This window comes from Coturnix japonica, chromosome 6 (assembly GCF_001577835.2).
Source record: "Coturnix japonica isolate 7356 chromosome 6, Coturnix japonica 2.1, whole genome shotgun sequence".
NCBI classification, from domain to species: Eukaryota; Metazoa; Chordata; class Aves; order Galliformes; family Phasianidae; genus Coturnix; species Coturnix japonica.
In genome coordinates, this window is record NC_029521.1 from 9,670,890 (window position 1) to 9,687,417 (window position 16,528).

Below are 16,528 nucleotides of genomic sequence, written 5' to 3' on the forward strand. Positions count from 1 at the left end.
AGCTGAGACAACTGACACTACTTCCACATCAGGAACTGAAGCTAGATGGTACTTGCACTGTATTCATTCTAAATCTGGCAGGTTGTGCTTCCTCTACTGAGCCAAAAAATCAATTCCTTCACTCCACTCCTGAATTACTTTGTTTCCTGAAAAGATGATACTTTCCAGATAACTGCTAGAGAAAAACAGGGCACTCTATGGGATGCAGACAAGGTGAGCAGGTGCCAACAGTTGTTCAGTTCAAAGGAGAGGCAGCAGGTGGGAACACTACCACCAGAGGGCACCCATATTGTTTTAAAAGAAAGAGTAAGAAGTGCAACTTAGGCATTGATGGAATCCTAGGTCTTCCATGTTGCTTATCTGTGTTATTAAAAAGAACTCCAAGCATTGCCCTGTAGGAGAAGCAGTCTTAAGACACTTTGCAAAGTAGCTTCTCGCATTGCCAGCAGGCTTCCCTGCATAAATCACAGATTTGATTTGCTATGCAACATTTAAATACAATATTGCAAACACGTAATGATTCAACTGCATGTTCAGGACTATACCTGTGCTTCAAGTCTCAGAGTTCAGCTGAGGTCGCTCCCTGCAGAGTAGTCAGATGTTTTCCTAATTCACTCACTTGGGCTCATTTCCTGGCATCAGATTCTTTCCTACCACTGATGCTCATGGGTAAAAATAATGAAGCCAAAAGCCACCAGAAAGGACACGGTGCTCTTTCAAGACACCACTCATAGATCAAGGCACCTTCAAGCTTCAGAGAAAATCCCTCAGCACAGCAGTACTAAGGAGACTCCCGTAAGGCTGTCATTTGTCACCGCTGAGTTAAAAGATGGAGCAGAGCTCTTAAAAATAGCATAAAAGAGGGTAGTACCTACAGATATTACATCTTTTCTCTCCTGCATCAGGTCAAGTGGTACCTGAGGCAGCTACAGCTGTAAAACAGGTCTCTCCTCTTGACTATGATTTACAAGATACCCTTCGTTTTGCTAAAATGCAAAGTCACTTTCAGCTGGCATAAGGAATTTCCAGCAATTTTTCTATTTAAAATGTATTCTAAGCAAATTACTCTAAAACTCCTAAGGCTGGAAATAAAGTAATGCATTCTTAAACAGTTTGCTAAGGGCTGATCTAAACTTCAAAATTCATTCCAGAAGCACTGAGCAAAAAGGCACACAAGGAAGATCAAAGAGCTGTGAAGGTCAACAAATCAAGGAAAGCAATGAAGAAAGGGTGCCCCCCTTACAGAGATCCTTCTGCACCCCCAGAGCTACCTCTGCTCACCCACATCATTCAGCATTGGGTTGACTGCACTGACAAGCTTCAGCACTGAAATCCCAATTTAAGGGCTTTCAGGTGCTCACAGTCTGAGTCAGGATGTTGTGCGCCATCAAGAAGATGATGGTGGCCACTTAATACATCAAACTGGTATTTAGAAATACAAAGAGAATAAAAGTTTTACAGGACTACTGGCAATACTTTCTTACAACCATTAAGCTTGCTGCAAGCTAAGGTTCAGTACTTCCCATCCATATATTAATGCCTTATTCAGATCAGCCAATGACCGCACCAAGATTTATTTAAATTAATTCACTTCATTATACTAACACCTAGCTACTTAATTGCTTCTGTTGTCAATTGGAAACCCCTTGGGTTGAAGTTATTGCTTAGAAAGAGTAAACTTCATTAGTCTTATAAGCTCAGTTATTTGCATTGTGAAAGCATACACTGTAGAACTGAGCAACACTAGCTACTCATATGCTCGAATTATTTAGATGATATATACCACCAAAAGCAGCAACAGCTCCTGGAGAACAGCAAGAGCAGAAAGCCCAGTAACTGCAATGGATAACTAAGCAGAAGGCCACATGCCATGAATCTGGGCAGGTGCAGATCTGACCAACACACCCACACAGCACCAGACTTAAGAATTCTGCCCTATCTCACATCACACAACCTCAGGGGTTCAGGTACACCTTCCCAGTTCTTGACTTCTACCCTTGTATGGGCTCATCCCAACATTCACTTCTAACCACACTCAGAGCATACCCTGCAGAACTCATCCAAAATGTATTGATTTCAGGCTGCACATAAGATTCAGAAGAACAACCCGAGAAGTCCTGTGTCTTCATACTGCTAAACAGCAAGGGTGAGTTCAGATGCAGACATTGCCATCTGAATCCCTTTTTGCAAGGTATCAAACACAAAAAATCTGTTATGAACCAACAAGGTGTGTGTTGTTGTATAAGCACCAGTCAGAGATTCAGTGCTACTTTCAAAAAGTAGTCAAGAAGCATTAGGACACTTGCACACAGCTCCATGCAGAGGACAAGAACTACAAACTCCTTTCATTACTGCTCTTCCTCTAACATGGCATCACCTCCTACATACCTAGTCCAAGAAGTATAACATTTTCAACAGCTGCTTGATTTAGTCTGTATATCTTAATGCTTTATGTTAAAAAATAAATAAATATTAAGGAAAGCAACAAGAGACTTCCCAAAGAAGTGACATCTTTAAAGAAAATGTCACCGACAGCCTGCAAAGGGGTATCACTTAGTGCCTTCCTCACTCAGAGAGGAACTAAACATCCCAGCTGTTGTCACCCACCATAGGGGCATCGATTCTTTATGATGCTATGAGAGCTACACTTGGGAAGTGCTGGACCCCAAGGGACCCAACTGTGCAGCACAGCAAGGTTTCCCCTATCAACAGAAGTTCAGCTGCTCAGCTGAAGGAAAACACTGTATGACTGGTATAGAAGCCTACTGACCAAACAGAACAGGTTACACAGACAGCCCTAATCCAGATCACATTTAAGTACTGATCCAGTATTTAATAAAAATCAAAATAATTCACCAATGTAAATCTGAGCACTCAAACAGATGCATGCTTCCATTTTCTCTGCAATATACAACAACACTTTCAGTGACATTTGATTTATTTAATCCCCACACTCCAGTTAGATGTATTTATTTACCTTATGTAACTAATTGATTACACTTATTGCTGCTTTCTGTAATAACCAAGAATGTCATGGGGAATGCTTTGTACTCACTTATATTAATTCTTAAATTCTATTAACTGCCTGACCAATATATTCTGAAAAGAAAACTTGGAGTTTCTCATCTGTCATTTATTTAGACAGTTAAAATGCTTATTTAAAAGTCTGCTTAGAAGTCCTACAAATGTTGCAAAAACTATTTCATACCAACAAGTATCAGTTTTGTTCCTCATCTTATTTAAGAGTCACACATCAATTAATCAAATAATTACCATAAGCCAGGATAAACTTCTGTTCTACAATTACAGGCATTGTAGATTTACTGAACAGCACATAAAGGAAAATGATTCCTCAAACATTTTACGAATTCCTAGAAGAAAACAAAGGAGAAAAATCACAGCAAGTGACTTTCTCCAAATCAATCAGGAGATCACAGACTACACTGCTTCAAGGATGCAGCCTGTCTGCTTTACCTGATGCTTATCAGTGCCCTCAGCTAAGCAAGGTCACACCTGTTGGCAGATCCCTGTGGTCTCAATAACAGCTGGGTACTTCAGGAGCTAAAAATCACTTCTGCAGATAACCACTGACTAGCACACAGCAAACCATCAGCAGCTCCATCCAGGAAGCACCACCTTCCTGATGAAGTGTAACCTTTTCATTGTTTTTAAAGGGTAGAAGTGAATCTGCTGCAGGAAGGACATCACACAATCGTTAGAACTGGAATAGACCCTTGAAAGCCATCTGGTCCAATCTCCCTACAATGAACAGAGGGACACCTACAGCTCCATCAGGAGCTCAGAGCCCTTGGCTGTCTCCAGGGCTGGGGCACCACCACCTCACTAAGCAGCCTGTGCCAGGTCCTCACTGCTCTTATTGCAAAATATTTCTTCCTTATATCCGCTCTAAATTCTCCATCCTGGTTTGAAATCATTTCTCCTTGTCCTACCACAGCAGACCGTGCTAAAGCATCCCTTTCTTTCTTACAGCCCCTTTTGATACTGACAGGCTGCTACAAGCCCTCTCTTCTCCAGGATGCACAGCCCCAGCTCTCAGCCTGTCCTCACAAGGAGGTCTTCCATCCCTTGGTCACATTTGTGGCCCTCCTCTGATCACACTCCAACAGTTACATGGCTCTCCTGCATCAAGGACTCTCCATCTGGACACAGCACTCCAGGTGAGGTCTCACACTGCAGAGGGCAGACCCCCCTCCATCACCCTGCTGGCCGTGCTGATCTGAATGCAGCCAAGGATATGGTTGGCTTTCAGGGGTGTGAGGGCACAGCGCTAGCTAATGTCCAGCTGCCATCCACCAGTACCTTCAGTCCTTTTTCAGCAAGGTCATGCTCTGTCCTTACATATCCCAGCTTGTAATGGCAGCGGGGGCTGCACCCCACAGGGATATGTGATGAACAATTGCCAGTGAAGACTGAGGCAAAAAGTTATTCCTCAGCCTTCTCTTTGCTTGCTGTTATCAGCCTGCCTTATTGCTCACTAGGGGGGGAAATATGTCTTCTTGGACTTAATGTCTTTGGGAGAGCCTTATGTAGGACATTACATCCTACCTACTTTGTAATCACACTGAAGATGCTTCAAGTAGAAAAAGTGCTCTTCACTGCCTGAAACTGAGTTAATTTGGCCACCACCAAAGAGGCATTCATCCCCCTCCATGCTGCAAGGCTGAACATTCAGGTCCTGCAGATAAAGCTGTACTCCACAAGTGCAGATTAGTAAACCAAAGCATGACACTGCTGAACCACAGCAATCTTCCTTGATCTGAGAAATTCTTTGAACAAGCAACATCACAATTGACAAAACCAGTAGTAGCCAGAACAATTAGCATCATCTTCCTCCCATTGTACTAGAAGTGCATCTTTCTAGCCAAACAGTCTAGTAGAGAGGTAACAACAAATCATACCATGCTGGAACAAAAATAAAGGTAGGTTTTGAGTAGGGGCTTCTCTTTCACACCTTCATTGCAGCCATGAGCTCAAGTAGCATGGCTGGTGCTACACCACTTCCATATTCCAAGAAAATGAAGCACTTATGAATTTATTTCAGATGTGGCACAGCCCAGAGTTCAGCGAGGGTCAATACAGGCAGGTGCAGATAACACCTTTCCCCTCACAGTCATGAAATCAAGATTTGAGCTTCGAGATGATAGACTCTGGCACTTAAGACACATCTTGCCCACAGCTACCTCCCCACTCAAAGATGGACTGCCCCCTTCCATGCCCCGCTACATTTCTTAAGTGCATCAACCAGCAGAACACAAAGAAAAACAGAGTAGCACCTTCTGACCAAGTTCGTTGTCATTGGCAGCCCCCCCAGAAGCCAGAAGTTTGCACCCAGCCTGGTTGAGTCAGCTGGTTTGTTTGCACAGCACCACCACACAGGACAACCCTGGTAGCAGACCCCACCAAGGGCAAACAGTCCGTGCTGCCTACAACCACAGAGAAAAATCCTTCAGCCTAGAGATTTTCTCATTTCTTAGCCACTCAAAACAGTGAGAAACTCCAGGAGACCACTACCAGCATTTCCTGCTTCTTCCAAGCAGCATAGGCAGTACAAGAAATAACACTTCACAAAGCCTCCCGCAGATCTTAAACACATCTGCAGGGACTTAACACAGGATCCAGAGCTGCAGGAGATCTTAGGAAGAAATACAAAACCATTACCTCTGCCAAAGGAGTCTGGCACTTGCTGTTGCTGCAGTTGTCCCTATGAAAGCTGCCACCACAAGCCGACTCCGGGCTCTGGAATGATGTGCTGCCCTGTGGTAATGCCGTGAAGCAGCAGCCAGCCCTGCTGCAACGGGAAGAAATCGAAGCCGGAACATCCTGTCAAGGAAGAATATGTATGTGTTACCACAGGAATACTTTCCAGTAGCAAACACTTGCACTGATCTCCAGCATGAAAGGCCAACCAGCAGTGTGTGTTTTTGTGTTTTCCTAAGCTAGGTGAAGATGCACAAAGTAGCTGCCACAGTTGTTCATTAGCTGTTCTGAAACAGGAGCATTAACTTATCTAACAAAATCTGTCTAATAAAGGGTAAACTACAAGAGTTGCATTTTGGCACACACTTGGCTAACACACTCAGCCATCTCATCCTACTTAACTGCTCTTACAGCATTTCTTAAATTCCTCTTCCTCTTCCCATCACATTTCATTATGAGGAAATACTCGGACACTCCTGCTTGAGTGCCAGGGCACAGAAGATCCAGGTAGATCTTAAAAGCAACTACAGCAAATGAGTAAGAGCCATTTGGCCACAGGGAAAGACAGCTGGATACCAGAGAGCAAGTAAAATAAAACAAGCAAACCAGCTCAGCAGGAAAAACTTCAGTCATTTTAAACTTCCCTACAAAAAGACCCACCATTCTTAAGCTCATTTTTTAGCCAGCCTCGAGCAAAACATTTATATTCAACTTTAAGTAGCAGGCAACTTTCAAAACGTCAACACACATAAAAGACAATCCCCATCCCGTTATGTGCAACAGTACAGAGACAAATGAGAAACCAGAACTACAAATCTAAACATTATTACAAAGTAGAAAATCGAACTACAAAAATGCCAGCTAATAACAGGCACCAGCTATAGGAGTCAAAGCAATTTCTGCCAGCACACAAAATTGAAGGCTAAGGCCAAATGTTTGCTTCAAAAGGGAAAGCTGCTGCATTGCTTATTTTTTGGGGAAAGGAAAGATTTACTCTTAGCAGATGTATACTCAGTCTTCTGATCACAGGGGGGTCAACCCATACATGACATGCAGCACAGAGAGGCCTTGATAAAAAAAGAAACCATGAGCAAAACATTATAAGAATTCCCATGACATGCAGCAAAAATACCGGAAATGGAAAGCAGTGGCTTGATTACTTTTGCTCCCCTTTGTTACCCACTCTTGCCATTCTGCTCCAAAACTGCCAGACAGTGAATAAAGAACAACAGAAGACAAAAAATAATTAAGTCACCTCTAGTGGTTTTTCCTTGCTTCCACAACACAAGCTGCTACCGCACATTTTAGTAAATCATTAGCTTCCCCCAATGAGAACATTGGGAACACTGCACAAACACATTCTGCATTCCAGCTACAAAGAGTGGGATGTATTACTGCACTTGTCCTCCAGTGAAGGCAACCTGGGGCTCAGGGTGCCAGAACATGAACTAGTGACACAAACATAGGGAGAAAAAGTAAAGAGGAGGGATGGAAGATAAACCCCATAAACCCACCAAATATTCAGCAGACAATTAGGAATGCTGTTCCTCTTCAGGCAAAACGTGATAGAGGTACATTCAAAGGCTTTATGAAACAATCAAGGCTCAGTTGGTAAGGAGAGGGAAAGCAAAGATGGGCAGACAGAAGCTGCAGCAGCCTGCCCCATCCTGCTGCATGTGCAAAGAAACACAACCTCGCTTCTCACAGCCAGCTCACCTGAAATAATAAAGAGTTATATTCATCTGTGCACATAATGAAAACTAAGCTTGCAGTCAGCATCACCGTTTTCTTTATTCCTTTAAAAATACATGGGCTTAAAATTAAAATCTTAAAGGTATTCAGCCAGTCAACATTGCTTATTCTTCAATCCTCTCTAGCACAGAACAACAGAAGACTTTGCTATGAAAAATAACTCTTATTTCAAATTGTTTTCATTCTACACAAATCTGATGCTCCTATTTCTTCTCCAGGGATGGATTTCTTATACAGGCAGAGAAAAATCCACAAGGGTTATTTTCACTGAGAAGCTGCCATTGCCTTTATTTGGGTTCCCCTTCCTAATTACCGCTCTACATGCATAAGATGTAATGGGGAATGGAAGCATTGCCAATATCATTTAATCACTGAAAATGAAAATCAAGCCCCATGGTGCCTACTCCCGAGCTTGGAAAGATTTCACAATATTTCCCATCATTGGTTTTGTCTGCTCTCTGAGCCCAAAGAAGCACCACATTCACAGCTCTGTACAACTAACCTCCTGATGGTGCAGGGACACACACCCAGGCAGCATTCCCTTGGAAGCAATTACCTGGGTGTCAAAAGCATGCAGATCTGCTCACAATCCCAAAACAAAGAATACACTTAGTTTAAAACAACAACAAAACCTTCAAGGCTGAACTTTCCATGCTTTCCATCTGTGATTTTACTCTCAGTTTTGTTTTCTTTTCTCTCCAGTGCCATGCTATTTGGCATGTTTTGTTAGAAGCTACAGGCATTCAAGCCAAGATCAGTTGAGAATGCTGGTGTTTTTAGAAGATATTTAAATATAAGCATCTTGCTCTGACTGCAGCAACCAGAAGCTTCATACCACAATCTCCAGTTGGGTAGGAACTAAACCAGGGAAAACTTCATGGCTCAAGATCTGACACAGTTATTGCTTACCCTAAGGAACAGGGTCTATTACAGACACAAGTCTACACCTTAAAACAACAGAAACAGAGACAAGTCCTCTTGATGTTCTTGATCTGTCCAACAGATCACTACTACAATCAATCTGGAGGCTATCATTTTGTTTGGAAGAGAGAAACCAGTTTCACCTGAAGTTCTTGCTCAGCAGAACTCTACAGTTACTTTCAGAGCTTGGATTGCCACCCAGCAAGAAGGCTCAGGACCCCACTCTACAGGCACATGATTTGCTAGCAAGTTGGAGAAGACAAAATCCTCATATAAGTGTAATTACCAATAAGCGTATTGGTGTCTGACATCCTGGAATGCACAAACACATCAGGAAAGCACCACTTCAGAGTCAGGAAGCAACAGGCATCACTCAAGTGTGGGCTGTGCAGATAGCTTTAAAAATACAGTTTTAACAGCTACACGCACTCTTGCTTGATGTGAATGTTTACTTTCCTATTAGTAGAACTCACTGCTAGTGTGTTTTGCAACAAAATTCAGATAGGTTCTCTGCCTTCCCCCTTGTGTCACTTCCACAGCCTCAGCAGTCCAGCCCTGGATCTTTCAGAGCACATAAGAACTGGCAGATGTCATCTCTTTTGTATTTCTCTCAGCTACTGAGGAGAATGACAAGACTCATTCCCACTTTTCCAGTGCCCTATTTAGCTGATGGTTTTAAGACTGAAAGCCCAGATTGAGGAGGAGGGACCTCTTTGCATTTGGGTACCCCATAGAACTGAAGGCAGTCTTTGACAGCCCAGAGCAGCCCCCATTTTCAAGATAGAACACACTTAAAACAGCTTTTTGATGTCAAAGCCGGCCTCAGTGGTGCAGGCATGCGAGTTGAAGAACAGCAACTGAATAAGCTGATGGATGTTTAATTTTTAATCAGAAGGGTTCACAGAAGCTTCTTATTTGAAGAATTTTACTAGGATGTGGCAAGCTGGCACATTAGTGCAGAATGTCAATTGTAAATTTAAATGAAAAATATTTTTAAGCACCAAGATCTTAGATTGACATTTATGAGTCACTGCTTGGGCATCAAGTCTTCTGCAGGGATTGGCAGAGGTGGTCTCACTGAGAGAACCTTCTGAAGCCATTTGTCTATTAAAATAGCAAATTTTGACATCTCCAGACCACCAAGACAGCCCAACAAAGCAGCTTCACAAAGCTCCTCACCTATTCCCATCTCAGATGCCAGCCATTCTACCACATGAAAAGGGCCAGCACATTTCCCACAGTAAATACAGGACAGCAAAACATGCTGCTACTCATAGTTTGGAGGCATTTTGCCATACTTAGTGCTAACAGCCACTAAAGGCATTAAAAATCTTCCCTTATGTGTTCCAGCATACATACGGCTCTGACAAGGTCAGGGACACTGACTACAAGCAAGCTCGGCTGTTGTTTTTCAAGCCTGTTATTCAGCTCACATCACAGCAGCACCACCTTATAGCACCAGAGGCGGCTGCCAACAAGAGGCCACACTGCCCTCATGCTAAGGGGCAGATAGATGGAGATGGGCAATCTCCAGAAGCTGCATTAATCCATCTAAAGATTGAGACCACAACAATGATAACATGAGCACGCTGGTTTGAGATACTTGAATGAAGGGGAATTTGGATCATCCTCCCACCAATTCCCTCCATACTTTCCATTTCCAATCCAGCATAATTGAAAGAGGTTTGTACAAGTGAAATCCACTGAAAGGTTGCTCAGAGGTGAACTGCAGCTTCGGAAGAGCCCAGATTCATTTCTTCCCACCCCAAGAGAACTAAACTGCTTCTGCTTTTTTCCTTCTTCCAACTCCCAGTTTTCAGCTTACTTTCTCTAATTTCCAGATAAAGGATTAGTCACATTACTGAAATTATTACCTTAAAAAGACACATAAATCAGTTATGAGAATGAAGATGAAATCTAATAGCAAAAGCAATTTCTTTCCAGGTATGAGTTTAGGGCAATACTCGATAGCATTCATTACCAGAGAGGGGAGCTGCATGTGCTTCAGAGCACAATTCAGACTGATTGATGGCCTATAAAGCAGCAATCCATAATACAGCCAGGTCTTCAGCAGAAACCTAAGCCACTGCTTGGTGATTTCTTTTTAACTGGCACTACAGCAAGGGTGCATCTCTTCCTGAGCAGCTCAGGCCTGAAAAGGAACTAGTGAAAAAACAAAGACTTCCTTTTACCTCATCTTTTATTCCTGCACTCTTTCCTTCCCACTAAGCTGAACTGGCTTGCATCCTGCCAGCAGGGAACTCTCACTCTCTGGCACACCTCCTCTAGCTTCAGCACAGCATCTTCTTGGTATTGTTGAATCTACCATGATTCAGAAAAAACCTTACAGTTAATTAGGAACCTCTTGGGGGTGTGGACATGCTACATCCTGCACTACTCCAAAGCACAGGAGGAGCCAGCCTTCCATCACACAGTAAAAGCCATAAGAGACAGAAATACAGGGTTTTGCCTCCTACGGACTTCTCTTGAGAAGGAAAAAGCTTCTGCCTCTCACATACTGCTCACAGATGCATCAAGTCAGATTTTAAAGCACAGGACACAGCACAGAGAATGAGATAGCCCCAAACCCAATGCATCTCAGCTCTGGGGCTCTGTGTTGCACCCCTGGAGCAGACAGGGCCATTCCTCAGGTGCCCAGTATTTGCTATCAGCCTCCATCCTATGCTGAAAACAAATGCAATTAAAGACATACAACTGTATTTCTTAACATTTAAAGCTTCAGTCTAATACTAAACTGGAAGACACTCGGGCATCCAACAATCTCCCTGCTGTTACTGTGGCTTATTAGTACATCAATTTTCTCAGATTATATCCATTAATATTCCATTATTTATGACATGCTTATCTGTTGCTTTTGTTCTGCCAAATGAATCCACTTAGCATTAAGAGACACTTGGAACAAAAATAAGACAGTAACAACATGCTAGTTGGAGTCGAGCCCATTCAACTAACACTTCTACACACACGCATTCTCCCTCAATTTCATGTGTACATCCTTACTACCAGCTTTATTTATCTTACATGAGATATAGGTTCCCGTTACTATCAGCTGCTCTAGAAACCACACACCATACTGCAATAGCCAGTTCCTCATAGAACAAACAACCCTCTTTCACATAGGCTGCGCAAGTCACCCATACCCATTAATAACTAAATCCCTGGTTGAAATTTTCCTTTTCTTCTCCACTGGGCCAAATGCAGCCCCATTTTTCCCTGAGCTTTTCTGCACAGAGAACAACTGTAAGCCCCAGCAGTGCCAAACTCTCCAAGAGCACTTCCACAGAAACCAGCTGGTATCTACCAGGGCTGTAAAAAAATTCATCTTGTCCCATAGTTAGGAGAGCAACCCCGCTTTTATTGAGCTGCTTCTACCTTTAATCAGCCCAATGTTAAATTTCTGTGTTCAAACCACTTTTCAAATAATCAGACCACCTCCAAAAGCACCTGCCCAGCCACAGCAGACTTTGGAAGTATTTTCCCAAGAGACAAAAATTACACTGACCATAAGGAGCACGTATTTGTCACAACACTGGTAGTGAAGGGGTAGGAAAAATAACACTACTGCTTTTTCTGCAGAAAATTAAAACCAGCAGGAATACATCTGCTTAATGACCCTAGAGATTTAACTTGCCTTACATAGTTAAAGTCGATGGGATACCATCCAGCAACTTGAACCAAGCAAGCAGATGTTGGAGATGCAGTGAAAATGAACTGTTTAGACACACCTGAACAGAGGAAATGCAGTTACCTCGGGCATCCCATCAGCAGAACAAAAACTAAGTCTATGGGTGAAACGGAACTCCCAGAAGCACTGCAAAGGGCCTCTTCCTAATGAGCACATTGTGAAATGACAGGGCTTACTTTCTCTGCTTGCGCTACTCCTTGTTCCTCAGATTTCCTACCTTACACACCAAACAGAAAAACACTCCCTGAAGCTCCTGCTGCTGACAGCAACCTGCCTGTATAAAGCTGCCACCAGTCCTAAAGCAGAGGTGACTTAAGAGATGCCTACAGCTTACTTGTTGCAAAGAAAAGTGATGTTACTTCTTAAAAAAAAAATTCAAAATAAAATAAAGCTGAAAAAAATTAAGTAATTGGAAAAAAAATTAAAGCTTCACAATGCCATGAATGCATTCAATCAAAATTGAAGTACCTGCAGTGATGTGTGTAGCTCCAGAAATAAGAGACCTCTTTGTAGGATTAGGCACACAATAGATTACCTCAGAATTTGTCACAACACAATTTGTACACTTATTTCTTCCTAACATGTAGCCCTGTGATCTATTAATTCACTGAGGTCATCAGCCCCAGTACAACCACACAACTGTTTCTACCACATGAAATTCAATAGAAACATCACCTAAACCAGACACAGCTACTTGCTTCATTAGGGGACTTCACTAGACCTAGGCCATAAAGGGAGAAAAAACACAGTACTGTAATGGTACCAGCTTAAGTCAGGTGGCAATCCTTACACATGATCCTTGCACTCACATTGTACCAATAGCTGTCTCTGGAAGATAACGCTGCTCTTCTAGCTCTTAAAGAAAAAGTGCTGAGAGTGAAAGTTTGCATCACACTAACCATAACATAGCTATTAAGTTAAAGCGGTAGCAGATAATACTGCCAGTCAGTATTGACACTGGTCTGATTCCATCATTGATGTGCTTAGTCTGAAAGATACAGGAAGGGTGAGAAGCTAGCACAGGCTGCACAGACAGCAAAGAAACCCTGCAATGAAATAAAGGCTGCCTATGGAAAGTATCTAAGACCACATGCTCATGGTGGTTATACACTGGGATGAGCAGCTCACCTGCTCCCGGCCACATATTCCCAACACGGTGCCAATTCAGTGTGCTCAGCTATTCAGAATTCCCAGTTGCAAGGAGCAGTGCTCAGACCTAATCTCCTCCTGGCCCCTTGCCTAAAGTAGTGATGTCCCAACCACAATGATCCCTTTGCATGGTACTGCTGCAGCCCAAAACAGTGGCAGCACTGCAATTAAGAGCTGCTCTCAAAGATTACACCCAGCACACACAAAAGAAAACTCGGGCACATTTCCATGGGGAAAAATGCTCACTGCAGTCACAGATGAGGAAGAAGGCCAAGGTAACACAAGATTTACTAGTTAAGGACTTTTCAGACAGTTTTACAGAAGTTGCAATAAAACACTGCATCATCTGAACAAAGCGGCTTTTTTTTTTTCCTTTTTATAGTGCCCTAAATCTCTTTCAGTAAGGGACAAACCTGTCAAAGACCTGCAGGCAATATGCGCTTAGACAATTTGAAGTAACTCAGACTTCACCAGGGGTCCTCATATTTCTGAAGTGTCAAACATCATCATGAAGAGAAGAACCCCTTCCTCACCAGGAGGCAGCAAGTACTTCTCAGAATCTCTTCTGTTTGGAGAAAGCCTATGTAAGGTGGAATAATCCCAAGATGGCAACAGATATTCAAAAGGTTATTCATAAGGAAAATATCACCAATATGGAAGTCTTCACTGGGAAATGCTGAGACAATCTCCTCCAGGGAGCAATCTCCAAAAGATGTTGCTTTAGTGGTGGTCAGCCCTTAAATGAGGTCTAGAGGAGGTGGAGTCAAGCTTCACCCCTTCCGGGAGCAAAGCTAAATTACTCTCACTTGTGCTCCCACAGCTGACCCAACACTTGCCTCAGTTGATTAATCAATGGTTCAGGCTGTGATTACCAATTTCCCATACAGCCTATGACATACATTACGATATCCAGCAGCCCAAGACAAAGTGACACACGAAACATCCCGATTTCCAATGAACTGTCACAGGCAGCGCCACCACACCCGAAGTCACATCCACACTACAGGACTTTTTTTATTACCAACACCGTTAGTCCCAACAAAGATGCTCAGAACCTAGGAAAACAGCAGTACTTTGCTAACCTGCACCAAGTACAGCCCAGGTGTACTTTTGAGGATAAGCAAAACAGAATGAATGAACTGGCAAAACAAAGTGAGGGGCAGCCACATACCTTTAAAATGCCACAGATCCTCAGAAACACCTGCAACACTTTTCCCAAGACTTCTGAGACTCCAAATGACCTGCAAGTCTTGCAGGTCATTCTACTAAAGTACCAGAGAGTAACAGAACATTTTGCCCTCTAAAACACTACCACTAGTCCATCAGGGAGGCTGATCTCTCAATCTAAGAGCTACAATAGGAATCTTTACAGAGCACTTAAATTAAGGCTGTATGGGAACTGTAAAATCATGGTCTGAAACACTAATTGAGCACTTGGGGAAAGGACCTGGTCAGCCCTGGGAGCACAGGTGAAGGCAATTCAAGTGCGTGAATATAAGGGGTGGAGCCTGGCTGCACCTCTCTTAGACCCCATTTAAGGGCTGACTGCCAATAGGGAAGGATTTTTTTCTGGAGATTCCTCCTTGGTGAAGCTTTCCCTTGCAAATCTAAAATCTTCTGATACAGGTAAGTAATCTTTTTTTCTTTTACAGTATCTTTCTATTATGCTGATCCTTCTGTCATCTTATTGGTTTGTCTAGTTTTTACACAAGGCTATTACAACATAGGGAGCTATAGAGAAAGCTACTATGCAGAAATTAATGATATAAATGAAGTGCATCATTCATTTTCCCCTGCAGTACAAACAGTATAACTGTCCTTAATTTGCTGTTTTTAACATATCTCCATACACTCAAACAAGTATCAAATGAGTATATACAAACAATAGCTTTTGTTATATTTTATTAATGTGGTAGAACTGGGCTATAGTTGAAAGGTGGTGCTAGGCAGCACTTCTCAGGCTTCAAAAAGGCAGCCCTACGGCATTAAGAAAATCCTGCATCAATTAAAACTTCTGAACAAAAGTAATTCTGAACAGGCAGCCTTAAGGGTAAACTTCAGTCAGGTAATTAATTAAGCACAACTGGAAATAACTGAGTGCAGGGCCTAGCACAGAGTGAGCTGCATGCCCTGGAAGGCAGCAACAGCAGAATCCTTACCTGTATTGCAGGTGTCTTTGCTCCCAGCTTGTCTTTGTAGGTCAAGCAGTCATGCAGAACACGGAGCTGGTTCTTTGAGATTGTAGGGCTGTGCTCTACAAATGAGAAAAAGGATGAATACAGCTTCAGCTGCCAGGAATGTATCTTGCAGTCTCCCTTCTGTTGATATGGTCTGTCTATGAGTGGCTGTGCATCTCACCCCCAGTACTCATACTGAGCACTAAACTCTGAGTAACCAATGAGGAGGAAGGGCCCTGCTGTGTCAGAAACCCACGAGATCTCCCTTAACATAGAGGGCTACACACTGAAGTGTAATATAAACACATGATTTATTCAGCCTTGGGCATTTTCAGAGTGTTGGCCTGCAGCACTCTCTCACTCTATTCTAGTTTGGGCATCCTATCAAGCTCCAGAGAGAGAATTGCTTTTCCAATAGGCAACTGTTCTCCAGTACTTCTGTACCTAGAACTGCCTCCCGTGCCTTGACGCACAGTTGACTGCCTCAAAAAAAAACCACAACACAACCCACTTTTCCTAATCATTAAACTTCTAAGAAGGAAAATATTAGTGTACGATGCCTATACACACTGCAAAGGAGCTCTCAATTATCTCATCCTTCCAAGCACCTTGTTAAACTAAATACTATGGTGTAGATAAATCATGCCATCAAAGTTATTTAATAAACAAGTACTAAGAAAAATTGTTTTGATATTAGCTACAAAAGCTAAATTAGCAACAATTCATGGAGTTGTGACAACACTGTTGGCAATTACTTACAGTAACAAGAAAAATAAATCAGAATTAGCTTGGAGAGACTCAGTGCAACAGAGTGGGACACGTGGAGAGCTGCTGTGCTCCCACTTCTCCCTGCCAAGACATGTGGCTTTTCCAGCAGTCCAACGACTGGTGGCACAGGAAAATGATTGTTCTATTGCTGACTTTCTCTCAAGGTCTCACACACACAGTGGAGAACAAAGTCCCAGCAATGATCAGGCACTCTAAAGGAGCACTGCAGAACAGCCAATACAATGTTTTAAGGTAATTCTTCCATGGCTTCTGTAGGGGAAGGCCAAGTCAATGTTGAAGCTCAGTGTAAGTTTCAGCAATGCCTTTCAACAGCAGC

General features: G+C 42.7%; 1 protein-coding gene across 6 annotated transcripts in view; it reads right to left on the bottom strand.

Annotated features, from left to right (window-relative positions):
- Window positions 1–16,528, bottom strand: part of MICU1 (mitochondrial calcium uptake 1) — an 88,053-nt gene that overhangs the window by 71,017 nt on the left and 508 nt on the right. For 5 of the 6 annotated variants that reach the window (XM_015866299.2, XM_015866298.2, XM_015866294.2 and 2 more), the window contains exons 2-3: window positions 15,406–15,500; window positions 5,680–5,841 (exon numbers count right to left, since the gene is read on the bottom strand). In XM_015866299.2, coding sequence (XP_015721785.1) covers window positions 5,680–5,840 — 161 coding nt within the window. In that variant the 5' untranslated portion in view covers window position 5,841; window positions 15,406–15,500. Of the gene's footprint in view, window positions 1–5,679; window positions 5,842–13,779; window positions 13,827–15,405; window positions 15,501–16,528 lie in introns of all 6 variants that reach the window. The other variant, XM_015866295.2, reaches the window with a different exon arrangement.